The sequence below is a fragment of the Equus asinus genome, chromosome 8 (assembly GCF_041296235.1).
Source record: "Equus asinus isolate D_3611 breed Donkey chromosome 8, EquAss-T2T_v2, whole genome shotgun sequence".
NCBI classification, from domain to species: Eukaryota; Metazoa; Chordata; class Mammalia; order Perissodactyla; family Equidae; genus Equus; species Equus asinus.
In genome coordinates, this window is record NC_091797.1 from 77,424,936 (window position 1) to 77,438,679 (window position 13,744).

General features: G+C 44.1%; 1 protein-coding gene across 1 annotated transcript; it reads right to left on the reverse strand.

Moving 5' to 3' along the window:
• Positions 1 to 1,405: 1,405 nt before the first annotated feature.
• GPN3 (GPN-loop GTPase 3) lies at positions 1,406 to 13,631 on the reverse strand. The gene is made up of 8 exons (XM_014858686.3): positions 13,318 to 13,631; positions 10,873 to 10,981; positions 6,121 to 6,288; positions 4,324 to 4,448; positions 3,665 to 3,780; positions 3,456 to 3,552; positions 2,580 to 2,708; positions 1,406 to 2,000 (listed from the first exon to the last, which is right to left on the reverse strand). The coding sequence occupies exons 1-8, from the start codon at positions 13,363 to 13,365 to the stop codon at positions 1,938 to 1,940; spliced, it is 855 nt and encodes a 284-aa protein (XP_014714172.3). The 5' UTR covers positions 13,366 to 13,631; the 3' UTR covers positions 1,406 to 1,937.
• Positions 13,632 to 13,744: the final 113 nt, after the last annotated feature.

Sequence of the window (13,744 nt, forward strand, 5' to 3'; positions counted from 1 at the left end):
TTTTTTTTTTGTGAGGAAAATTAGCCCTGAGCTAACATCTGTGCCAATCCTCCTCTATTTTGTATGTGGGATGCCTCCACAGCATGGCCAACAGGTGGAGTAGATCTGCACCTGGGATCTGAATGTGTGAACCTGGGCCACCAAAGTGGAGCATGCAGAACTTTAACCACTCGGCCATGGGGCTGGCCCCTCATTACTGTTTTATTTTCCCATTTCTTATCAGAGAAATATCTTAAAATTTCTTATCAGAGTTTATGGTTAGTTTCAAGGGCCCTGCACATCAGCTCCATGAGAGGCCTTGCTGCCTTAGGGCTCCCTTTTCATCCCCAGTGCCTGGCTCCCACCAGGAAATTTGTCCAAAGAATCACACTGGGTTCTCCTACAAGACAGTGAAATCCTTGATGACTGGAACTGTCATATTCATCCGAAACCCCAGTGTTCAGAGGGGAAGGAAGTGGAATCTGGCCCTTCACCTCTTGCCCAAAGGGACAAACCAGACTCTCCAGATACAGCTCAAGGAGCAATAAGGAAGGCTAGTGAAAAGCTACCTTTTCTTTCTTCCCTCCCATGTGACAAAAAAAATTTCTAAAAATTAGCAACACAGGGAGCTCAGGGTATTTTCACACTTCCTGTACTCTAAGGGCCACCAAAAAAGTCCCCAGGCAGGGCAGCACATGCCCATGTTGCCTACTCATCAAGTTCTCCGACTGCCCCTGGGAGACGAGCTCACACCAACCGGCCACGGAACAATGCCTGACTCCTGCCCCTAGCCTGGGCACCCAGGCACAAGTTACCTCTGATAGATGTGGCTCCTCACGTTTTTCATCTTAAATAAAATGGACCATATCTGACCCTGCAGGTGTACTTCTGCTACTTAGGTCCAAGAATGATTAAAAATTTAACCTGAGTTGCAGGTTTTCTATAAGGGATTACATCGTATCAGTTGGAAAATTCAATGCCAAGTGACCGATGGAGCCTGTGCCTGCGTATGAGCATTAAATGAACCAGATTATTGAAAATGCTTCTTAGCACAATGCCTGGCAGAACTTGATAATTGAGATTCCATTTTGCTTTAGCAGGGTCTGGCCTATAGTGGGTGCTAGAGAAACATCTGTTGACTGACCAGCCATTCCCCATGCTTTCCACTCAACCTAAATGCACTTAGAAATACTGAAAATAATTCAATCAATGTGACAAGAAGAAACAATGACATCCTTTGCATTTCTGTGTACATCTGCCATTATTCAAGGAAAGCATACATTTTTAAACTCTCAGAGACCATACACTGCATTTTTAAAGAAATCGCTGCCTACATTTTGACACTTTGGGAAATTTACTCATTCAAAAATTTGGTGAGTACTTCAAATTCTGACTAGAAAATACCAGTGTAATGAAAAGTTGGTGCTACCTTTCTGTTTCTTTTATTTATATACACATATCTTAAAACATACTTTTCATCTTTTAATTATACAAATAATACATTTTCAATGTAGGAAAACTGGAAGATTCAGATAAGCAACGATCATATCTATATTCTTCCAGATTTTTCCCTTTGGACAGACATATGTATATTTGTTACAATTAATTACTGCCCCTCCAAAAAAACCTTCAAAAATAACAAAAATCAAACAGTAAAAATAAAGGTAGACTGGTCTTAATTATACCACAGGTGCTAATTTATATGATATACAAATCTATGTGCATTCTTTTCAATTTTGCCTTTTAAAATCTAAATTGATGCAGTTAAAGTAATACTAAAAGATTCCACTTTCAACAGCAGTAGGTTCAGAATAACTTAGAACGTGATTCAGGCATGCTGCTGATAAAAAGCCCATTAAAATAAGTAGCTTTCTGGTATTGCATCCTCTGAAGAGAAGAATATTCTGTTGGTTCAGCCACAAGCTCTTCACATATATAGTTACTTTTTAATAAATTCCTCATTCATTCTGGCATTCTTGAAAATATTCATCAAACATAGAAGTAGACTCATCTTCATGTTCCTGACAAAAGGAAATACAAAATAGAAAATACATTCATTTCCTCTCAGTTAGACCCAGTATGTGCTACCTATTTTCCAGGCAATGCTCTAGAAAGAGCTGATGCTCAGCAGCAGCTCCACGTGTCGTTTATAGTGACAAAAGGCACGACTGATAGAATTTTCCCAGCTATGCGGTAAACTAAAGTGCTATATTTCATGAGAAGCATTTCTTACTTGAGTTTACGCTCACACCAATTCTCAGCTAATCTGCTGTGACAGTGCCCTATTGACAACTATCATCGGTCCTTCCACTGACATACAAGAGGGCAGCCCAGGTTCAACTGGATTTCACCTCCTCTTGGCACATATCCCCAAGCTCTGAGGACAGAGAAACTTAGCTCAATAATATTGCCTCAGTAACGGGCAGAGTACAACTGACACTGCCTGTTGACCACAGGTATCAATTTCAGAGATCACCCAGAAAGCCCAGGTTACTGCTGCCACTGAGACAAAAATTAATTTAAGGAGCTGCTGAGGTTATGCAGGATGGCCGGTGAGCACTGGCAAATATTTTTACCGAAAGCCAATAATCAAAAATTACCTTTGGTTCTTTGAATTCTAAGTCTTCTCCATACTGAATGGCAAAATCAATATGCTGTAATACAATGTTCATGCTTTCTTCGTCTGATTGATCGTAAGGCAAAAATCGAACCATGCTGTAGTCGTCAATCTACAAGGGTAGGATTTCAGAAAGGGTCATTCTCAAGTTGTACAAAATACTTAATTTTCAACTCCTGGTTGACCTTATAACCATTTATACTTCTGATTAAAAACATTTGTGCAGCAGGGAGTGGGGTGGAGGGATAGAGGCAGAACAGCAGCAAATCATCGATTTTCCTAACCTACTAGAATACTCAACTTACTGCCTAAGTAGACACTTACTGTTTCATAACTATTTATCTATGAAAATGTAATATATATATAATACCTATGAAATAATTTCTAGGTATTCAACAACCACTGGAAATTTTAAAGATTTTATTTTTCCTTTTTTCTCCCCAAAGCCCCCCAGTACATAGTTGTGCATTTTCAGTTGTGGGTCCTTCTAGTTGTGCTATGTGGGATGCCACCTCAGCGTGGCCTGATAGGCGGTGCCATGTCCGTGCCCAGGATCCGAAGCGGTGAAACCCCGGGCCGCTGAAGTGCAGTGTGTGAACTTAACCACTCGGCCACGGGGCCGGCCCCACCACTGGAAATTTTAAACAGGCAAAGATAGTTTGGAACTCTCAAAATTGCTTGGAATAATAGACATGTCAGTTAATTTATTAGCTACCACCGACTACTTCTAAATTAAATTACTGACCAGCCAGCCCACAGGCTCCCACAACCCTCCTCTCCTTTGCAAGGAAACAGGGTGGGACTGTGCTTTTCCAACCTGACGAAGTCATTTAAAAAAAGAAAAACTTAAAAAGCTTACCAGTCCACAGATAGCTTTAGTCAATTTTTTAAATTTTTTGCTCCTTAAGTCACTTGTAGAATCATCCAATAAAGAATACATGTCTGGATCTAGAAACCTTTAAAAGTGAGATGAATAAAAGGAAGGATAATCAGCAAACTAGATTTATAGACCGACGGAACCTCATATCTCTACCTGAGATCTGATGATAACAAAAGACGTGAACTCACTTCTCAATTTCCTTTTTTGCTTTCTTACTCAGCAGATCCATTTTTGTCATGATGTTAACTTGTGGAACTTCTAGAGAGATCATAGCACTCAGGGCTGCCAAGATGCCAGAAATAAACTGAAGGAGGAAACAGAAAAGAGAAGATGTCGCCATTGAAGTTCCTTGGTCCCCACATAAAAGACAGGCTTCTGCTCCTCACTGGCAGAGAACTGGCTCATGTGAAAAAAATGCTAATCTTAAAGACAGTGCACTGCTCATCTTCCAAAGATGAGGACCAGAGGGGAAGAGGTAGATTTCATCTACAGAGCTCACAAATCTCAATTTAGATGGTATCTTTAAGCCCACTTCCCATCGAATATTCCTTAAGAGCTATTCATGAGAAATAAAGTTTTAGATAGTTCATAAACTAGACAATAGGTCCTCAGAAAATTAAAAATAGACATAAAATATGCATCTGTCTCATTTTTCTCGGTAAATACTTTCCCCAAATCTATAAGATATCATAATGTACCATTTTGGAGTTAAAAATAATTTAATAATAAGGGATACTAAATAACTCTGGAGTATAATTTCTGAAATGTCCAGAATCACACAATTAAAGGAGATTGTCATCTGTTTGTACTCATGACTGAAAAATCGACAAGAGATTTATCCTCAAACCTTGAATGACTCCACCATGAACTGAGAATCAACAAGAAAAACTCCACAGACTCGGAACTCCCACTGTTCTAGCTGCTGGACCAGCTGTTTCATCACGGGCAGGTGGGTGTACAACTCAATCTGACCTACATAAAGAACATTACAAGACTATTACAGTCAGGAAATACGTTAAATCATCAAATTACAGGAAGAAATTTTTCTCATAATATGGTTAAAAAAGGAAGTTAAGGGACTGGCCCTGTGGCTGAGAGGTCAAGTTCACGCACTCCACTTCCAGAGTTTCACTGGTTCGGATCCTGGATGCGGACATGGCACCGCTCATCAAACCATGCTGAGGTGGTATCCCACATAGCACAACCAGAAGGACCTATGACTAGAATATACAACTATGTACTGGGGGTCTTTGGGGAGAAGAAGAAGAAGAAAAAAGACTGGCAAGAGACATCAGCTCAGGTGCCAATCTTAACAAAAAAAAAGGAAGTTAAGGGGCCAGCATGGTGGCATAGTGGTTAAGGTCACACACTTTGCTTCAGCAGCCTCGGGTTTGTGGGTTCGGATCCTGGGCACAGACCTACACACCACTCATTAAGCCATGCTGTGGTGGCACCCCACATAAAAAACTGGCACAGACATTAGCTCTGGGACAATCTTCCTCAAGCCAAAAAGAGGAAGGGGCCAGCCCCATGGCCAAGTGTTTGGGTTCCCGCGCTCTGCTTTGGCGGCCCGGGGTTTTACCAGTTCAGATCCTGTGCATGGCACCCCTTGTCAGGCCATGCTGAGGTGGTGTCCCACAGAGCACAGCCAAAGGCATTCACAGCTAGAATATACAAGTATGTACTGGGGGGGCTTTGGGCAGAAGAAAAAAAAAAAGAAGATTGGCAACACTTGTTAGCTCAGGTGCCAATCTTTAAAAAAAGAAGTTAACCCCTGGTAGTAGTATATTCACTTTTAAGGGATCTAACAGTGTCTTGAAGCAATCATAAAATCTAAGGTACTGCCACCAGGGGAATCCCAAAGAAACTCTTCAGTTTTCTGTAGAAAATGAGGCTTTTGCTGATCAAAAGTGAGTGCTACAAAGGTGTATGCAGTTTGGGAATACTCATCAAGCGTACACTTAGGACATCTGCACTTTTCTGTGGGTGTTATGTATGTCCAACTAAAAGGAAGGGGGAAAAAAGTGAGAGCCACAAATGATCAAAGCTAGGTAGGCTCAAGTCTAAAATTCACAACCTGGCTTAAGAAGTCATGTGTCTGTGCCCTACCAGCCTCACCTCACGACACTTCCCTTCGTTTACTGTGCTCCAGCCACACCAGCCCTTTTGGTGCTTCAAACTCGCCTCGCTCCTTCCTGCCCCAAGGCCTACAGCATGCTGTGCCCTCTGCCTGGAGCACAGTGTCCCTCACCTTCAGCCTGTGGCCCAGCTTTCAGGCCGCCGGATCAGAATCCTCCTGAACCTCCCTGTTACGGTATGGTCTGTGCTACGCCTGTGGGGCAGCTATCACAAATGAATATGAAATAATCATTCAGGTGGTTTTTGTTTATGCTGTCTAGCACTCCCACCTGACTCTGAGCTCCACGAGGGCAGAGACCAAGGCTACTTGGCTCTCTATGGTATTCCCAGTGTCCGAAGTGAAGCACCCAGTAAACTCAATGAATGATTTAGAGCCAACGAATAAGAGCTTCTGTACCTTACCAGAGTATAGTTTAGAGATACGAGTGCTCACTCTGCTTTCTCCCACTGAGGACAGAACTGGCGTGACCTCAAGGAACATAACACATTGAAACTGATGACTTACCTGGACAGTCAAAAAGGATGTAGTCGTCCTCCACATGGCCAAGACAGTTCTCTAGCCAGTCAAAATTATTGGCAAAGTACTCCATGCAAAATACCAATCCTCCATTAGGACCAAACCGCAGAGACTCGTCCTCCATCACATCATCCACCTCGATCAGTTCCCGGATGTCTGAAAAGGATAGACAGGGCCCAGAATATAAGACTGTCTGTTTGAAAATTGTTATCTTTGCTAGTGATAATTAGCAATTATATAAAAACTCACATGTATGAGAATTTCTGTACATAGTTATTCACTGCAGCAGTGTCCGCTGGAACTAATTAAATAAATTATTGTTCAGCCAGACAATGGAATCTATGCAGCCATAAAAAGGAAAAGCTCTTTAAGCATGGATATGATATGATCTCCCAGGGATACTGTTAAGTGAAAAGTGCAAGATGCAGAACTCTGTAAGAATGCCATCATTTGTGTGAAAAAGAAAAAGAGACAAAGATTCACCATATATATACACTAATATACATATTTGATTTTATATGCATAGCCTCTCTAAAGACACATCAGAAACAGGCAATACTGGCTGTCTCCAGGGAGGGGAGCCGATGACCTGGACACGGAGCTGGGAGGGAGACATTTTCCTGCATACTTATTCTTTTGTAACTTTTGCATTTTGAACCATGTGAACACACACTACCTACTCTAAAACAAGTAAAACAAAACCAAACCAAGAAAACCAATTACCGTCTCTTTAACACGACTCCAGGGAAGCTACTTAACCTCCCTGTGCCTCACTTTCCTTATTTATAAGATGGAGGGCAAATCATATATCCTGGGGTAGAAGGGTGAGGACTATATGAGATAACATGGCTAAATCACCTACAGCAGGGACTTAAAAAATTCTGGTATATGTATGGGTCTCTTTTATTACTAATTTTTGGAAATCAGTATTTATAACTTTCTGTCGTAGGTGTTTATTTTTGTGCTTAAATCTACAATCTCCACTTAGAACTGTGCCTCACTCATAGCCATGTTTATATGGATGACATCTTCCCATGTACTTTCCCAGGGATAAACATCTAACCCAAGCTGGGACAATAAGAGTGGTCACCTAGGGGCTGGCCCTGTGGCCGAGACCTTAAGTTCGTGTGCTCCACTTTGGAGGCCCAGGGTTTTGCTGGTTCAGATCCTGGCCGCGGACACAGCACCACTCGTTAGGCCACACTGAGGCGGCGTCCCACATGCCACAACTAGAAGGATCCACGACTAAAATATACAACTATGTACTAGGAAGATTTGGGGAGAAAAAGCAGGAAAAAACCAAAAAGAAGATTGGCAACAGTAGTTAGCTCAGGTGCCAATCTTTAAAAAAAAAATTGGTCGGGGCTGGCCCCGTGGCCGAGTGGTTAAGTTCGCGCGCTCCGCTGCAGGCGGCCCAGTGTTTCGTTGGTTCGAGTCCTGGGCGCGGACATGGCACTGCTCATCAAACCACGCTGAGGCAGCGTCCCACAAACCACAATTAGAAGAACCCACAACGAAGAATATACAACTATGTACCGGGGGGCTTTGGGGAGAAAAAGGAAATAATAAAATCTTTAAAAAAAAAAAAAAAAATTGGTCTCCTAAAAGGATGACTCAAGGACACTAGTCAGTCAGTAAGACACCTGGATCAGAAAGCAATGTGAACCTGGGGTTCGAGGGACTTTGTCGGGCCACGTGAATCCTGAAGCTGAGAAGGGTGGTCCATAAGGGAGAGAAAAAGACAGAGACAGACAGAAAGCTGGCCTTGGTTCCTGTTATTTTTCGTGTTTTGGGTTATAGTCTCTCATAAAGCTTTGATCTTGGGTTTTGTAAGAGGTCCCCGATTCCTTCTAATAAATCTTCCTTTTATGTAAGCTAGCTTTAGTACTTTCTGTTGGGGGCAACCAAACGATCCCTCAGCAGTGCCATGCCTCGTTCCTCAAGGAAGATGACTATCTCACCCCTCCTCTCTCTTCAACTTGCCTCCCCCACCCCACCCCACCGCACCCACTTCCAGCCACTCTCAGCTGATGACCACACATGGCACTAACAGAAATCAGAAACCAACAAAAGAGAATTCCCCACATTCCCACCACCAATATTACACGATGCCTTCTGCCCTGTCTTCCCTCCTGTTACAGCAGAAGAAGTACCCCTTCCCTAGCGAAGGTCCCGTGTTGGGGACGCCCTTCCTTTCTCATTCTTGCAGTCACCCCTGCAGTTACTCCCACTCTCTGGCATCTTCAGTTTCTTGCTATGGGATCCTTCTCTTTGGCACTCGAGTCCATTCCAGGTGCCATATCCAGTCTTAAAACAAAACCTCCCTTGACCGTCACACCCCCCACTCCAGCTATCATTCTATTTTTCTACTCTTTTTCACAGCAAAACTTCCTCAGTGAGTTGTCTCCTCTCAGCACCTACTCTGTGTCACGTCCAGTGTACTCTTCAGACCACTCCAATCTGGCTTTCATCCCTACCACTCCACTGAAATCTCTCATCAAAGTCACCAACATCTCCACGTCCCCACATCTAACAGCCACTCTGTCCTCATCTTACACAACTTCCCAGCTGTATCTGACATAACCAACCATCAGCTCTTTCCTGAAACAGCCTCTCCTCCTGGCTTCTGTGACGATTCATTTTCCTGACTTTTCTCCTACCTTACTGACTCCACCTCCTCTACCAGACCTCTGAAGGTTAGATGACTACAAGGCTCGGTCTTGGGTCCTTCTCTCTAACCGTACTTCCTCCCAACACGCTCTCATCCAGTCCTGTAGCTTTACATTTTATCTCTATGCTGCTGACGTTCAAATTTATATCTCCAGGGCAAACCTCGTCCCTGAATCCCAGACTATTACATCCACTTGCCTCCTTGATTCATTATCTATCAGACATCTCAAACTTAGTAAGTTTGTAAGTAGGCTTGAGAACCGCCCCAAACCTAAACTGACTTGTCTTCCTCCTCAGTAAATGCTGTCATGCACTTAGCAGCTCAAGACAGAAACCTCAGAGTCACCCTTGATTCCTCCTTTTCCTACACACTTCCAGTTCAATCTCCCACAAGATGCTGCTAATTCTACTTGCAAAATATATAACGAATCTGCGTGCTCCTTCACATCTCCCCCATGACCATCCTTGTCCAAGCTGTCTAGACAACTACAATAGCCACACTGCTGGGCCCTGCTTCTACTCTTGACCTTTCAGAGTCCATTTTTCATCTGAGAGTTAGAGTTATTTTTAAAAACATAAATGTCAGGAGCTGGCCCCATGGCTGAGTGGTTAATTTTGCGCACTCCACTTTGGTGGCCCAGGGTTTCACTGGTTCGGGTCCCGGGCGCAGACATGGCACCGCTCATCAAGCCATGCTCAGGCGGCATCCCACATAGCAGAGCCAGAAGGACCTACAACTAGAATATACAACGATGTACTGGGGGGGTTTTGGGGGAGAAGAAGAAGAAGAAGGAAAAAAAAAAAAGACTGGCAACAGATGTTAGCTCAGATGTCAATCTTTAAAAAAAAAAGGAAAAACATAAATGTCAATCCTCTGCCCTGCTTAAAACCCTCTAATGGCTTTCCACTGTTGACAGGTGCTACAGATGGAATGCTTGTGTCCCCTCAAAATTCCTATGTTGAAAAACTAATGCCCACAGTGATGGTATTAGGTCGGGGCCTTTGAGAAGTAATTAGGTCATGAGGGTGGAGCCCTCATGAATGGGATTTCTGCTCTCACAAAAGAGACCCCAAAGACATCCCACCCTCCTTTCCATCATGTGAGGACACAGCAAGAAGCTGGCGGTCTGAAACCCAGAAGAGGGCCTTCACCAGAACTTGACCACGCTGGCACCCTGATCTTAGAATTCCAGCCTCTAGAACTAAGGGAAATACATGTCTGTTGTTTCTAGGGCGCCCAGGCTGTGGTTTTCTGTTATAGCAGCCTGAAGGGATGAAGAAAACAGGATAAAATCCAAACTTCTCATGTCCTACCAGCTCCTATACACTTCTTTTCTTCATTCATTATGTTCCAGCTCAACAAAACCTTTTCTTTTTCTGGAACATACCAAACCCTTTCCCATCTCTAGGCTATTTACTGACTTTAACCTTGGAAAGCGTTTCCCCAGCTTGGTGAGTACATTACCATCCTCAGGCCTAAGCCCAAATATCCCCTCCTCAGAGATGTCGTCCCTGACTACCCTACCTAAATCAACCTCCCCCAGTTACTCCTCCTCATCAGACCATTTGCAATCTCTAACAGGTTTACCGTTTTGCTTATGCTTCTCTCCCCTGCTAACAGGTCCATGACAGCAGGGGTAGTATCCGTCTTGTTCTCTGCTATAACCCGGGTGCCTGGCATAAAGTAAGTGTTCAACAGACATCTGAATGAATATATTAAAAGAGTTTAAAAAAGCAAAACACTTAGGCTGCTCACTCATAGTATGATCAGCAGTATACCACATTCGCCACAGCAGGACTATGCACGAAAGGGACAGAAGGAAAAGGTGATGAGGGAGGAATCTACTCACTCATAATTCTTACATCAAAGACCAAGAAAGGATACTGTCACGTACATCACCATGAGTGGACGTCACCAACTGACATCCAGCCTCATGCTGTTCCCCATGAAACCAGGGGACCAGACTGTAATAATTAATTGTTGGCTTCTGTGCTGAGCAGCCAGTACTCACTGCCTCCCGACCCCCTTATTTTTGCTGAAGGAGGAGGAAGGCTCTCCTCAGGACTCACCAGCCATCACGGGGTAGTTGAAGTGTTCTGCTGCAGGATCTAGGTTCACAACTTGGACAGACCGATTGAGGGCTTCACAGTGCTGGACCATGGTGGCACAGTAGGTGCTCTGCAACGTCACAAGGCATGAGGGGTCAGAGCAACAGGCAGTGTACTGCTACTGCCTGCACCCCTAGAAGGACTCTCTACACCCCTTGGCAAGTGTCTACTATGGCTAAAATTATGCCTTCGTTGAGTAAGAAGCTGACTGAAAATGGAAAAGGCGCTGGGCTGGGAGTCAGGACACCAGAGTGCGCTGCAGATGCCTGGCCCAAACTCAAGGATAATTTGGGGGAAGCGGCTTCTCCACACTGCCCCTCAATTTTCTCATCTCTAACTAGAACGACCTCCATGATCACTAAGGCTCCTTACTGCTCTAAGGTGCAACAAATGGAATTTAAAGGAAGTATTTCTGGTTACACAGTACAGCTGCTAACACACAGTGTCTCCACTAGGACTTGAATGGTCCAAACAAAGCTTTAGGTAGGGTGGTCAGAGACCATTTCTCCGAAGAGGGGATATTTGAGCCGAGGGATGGGGATGTGCTTGCCAAGCCAGGGGACGAGCACACCAAGATGAGAGAACTTTGAGGTCAGTACGTAGCATGGAGCTGGCCTACCAATTTGCAGCTTTTGGTTTACAGAATTCTTTATTCCTCATGTAGTCATTACTACACTATGTTAAAAATCTCTGGGCTACTTGTCTGTCTCTCCCATCCTCTATTTAAAAGCAGGGATGTGTCTTATTCAGTTTTATAAGCCCAGGGACTAACTAGCACAATACCTGATACATACTAAATGCCTGATAATGATTTCTAATTGACTGCCTTAATATGTTTGAACATAAACTCCACAAGGGCAGATATTTTCTTACATGCGTTTTATTCAATAACAAAATCCCCAAGGGCCCAGAACAGTGCTTAGCATAAAGAACATGCTCAACAAGTATTTCCTTTCTTTTTTTTTTGAGGAAGATTAGCCCTGAGCTAACTGCTGCCAATCCTCCTCTTTTTGCTGAGGAAGACTGGCCCTGAGCTAACATCTATGCCCATCTTCCTCTACTTTATATGTGGGACGCCTGCAACATCATGGCTTTTGCCAAGCGGTGCCATGTCCGCACCCAGGATCCGAACTGGCGAACCCTGGGCTGCTGAAGCAGAACGTGCGAACTTAACCGCTGCGCCACCAGGCCGGCCCCTCAACAAGTATTTCTGATAGTAGGCATCAAAAATTTATAGAAAGATACTTATCTAACACAATCAGTACAAAAATCAGTCTAGAACATAGAAATAACTTCTGTCACGCTTTCCCCTCAATGATTTTACACATACTATTCTCTCTGCCTAGGAGACCCTCTCCATGCATCACACTGTATTTTAATTGACAAGTCATGTATTCTGTATTTCCAAACAGATTATAGGCTCTGCATAGGCAAGGGCCACATCATAGTCACATGTATATCTCCTGCACCCAGAATAGGGCAAACCTCAGAACAATATGTTAAAGGTTTAAGCCACACAAGACCTCCATAGACTCGAGTGTTTCCCACACTCCTGTGAATTGACCAATATCTTCATCATTTCTACCACTCTGAATGACCCTAATTTACTCCCTTAATATTTGTTTACAAGAAAAAGTTGTATCTCTACTGTAAACAGGAAACCAGTTATACTTATCATAACATGAAGGTAACCATAAAATTAAATACAACTTTAAAGCTCGTTTCACTGTAGCTAAATAAAATTGCCTGTCAAAAGCTCTAAGATCTGCTCTCTGAAAAGACTTTAAAGAAGTGTTGAAGATACACTAGCATCAAACTCACAATTCCACCTCAATGCAAACTGAAAGAAAACTGAAAAGGGAGCACTTTTCTCAATATACGATTCAATGCTCATTAATGTCAAGCCCGTGTACCTTCTAAGATCGCCACAAATACCAAAAATCCGTGTCTCAAGCTCTGAGAAACAGTGATTAACGAGACCCCACTTTATCCTCCTGGGAGGGATACAGGGCTAGATTCCGGAGGCAGAAAAAAACAGATTCAAATTCCAGCTGCCACTTACGAGCTGTGTGATTCTGGGCAAAGAACTTAACTTTTCTGTGTCTCATTTTTCTTATCTGTAAAATAGGAATAATAGGACATCCCACAGAGGGATTGTGGAAAATAAATGAGACGTTTAGCGCAGTATATGGGGCAGAAGCACACAATAAATATTAGCAAGTATCATTACTCTCCTTTCAACACAACAACAAAAAGGATACTGAAGCCCAGACTGTAGAAGCGACCTGCCCAGGGTCTCGGGGTCAGTCCCCTATACACACACCCGCCGGTCCCTCCCTCAGAACCTGAACCTCTCTGCCTCCCACGAACCCCGACTTCTCTCCCCTTCTCCCGCCAAATCCTCACCTTCCCGCTGCCCGCGGGACCCATGACCAGCTGCGCATAGCGAGGCATGCCGGCTCCCCGGTTCCGGCGCCCACCGCACCACAGGACGAGCAGCCGGACCCCCAGGCTCCCTTCAGCCTTCGCGCGACGACCTCTGAGTTCCGGGAACACGGCGTGCGAGCTAATCGCAATCAAATTCCTTTTGTGCCTTCTGTTCTGCCACACCTCTGACTACGGAGCGTCCCGAAGGCCAAATTCCGTGTGAAACGCGCCCTCGGACAACTCCGAGGAGGGAGGGGGCGTTTGCGCGTGCGCAGAAGTAGTTGGTGGAAATCAGCCGTTGCGATACTGGCGGAGACTGGTTGCCTTGGTGATAACCGATAACCGATAACACTTAGCATCCCTGCACCGGGCGCTCTGGACCTTGGTTTGCGTACTGATGTTTGAC

Coding starts and splice junctions, on each gene's coding strand:
- GPN3 (XM_014858686.3), bottom strand. CDS start 13,365: ATGCCTCGCTATGCGCAGCTGGTCATGGGTCCCGCGGGCAGCGGGAAG. Junction 10,982..13,317: donor GTCCCGCGGGCAGCGGGAAG/GTGAGGATTTGG, acceptor GTGACGTTGCAG/AGCACCTACTGTGCCACCAT. Junction 2,709..3,455: donor CTAAAGCTATCTGTGGACTG/GTAAGCTTTTTA, acceptor CTACCCTTGTAG/ATTGACGACTACAGCATGGT.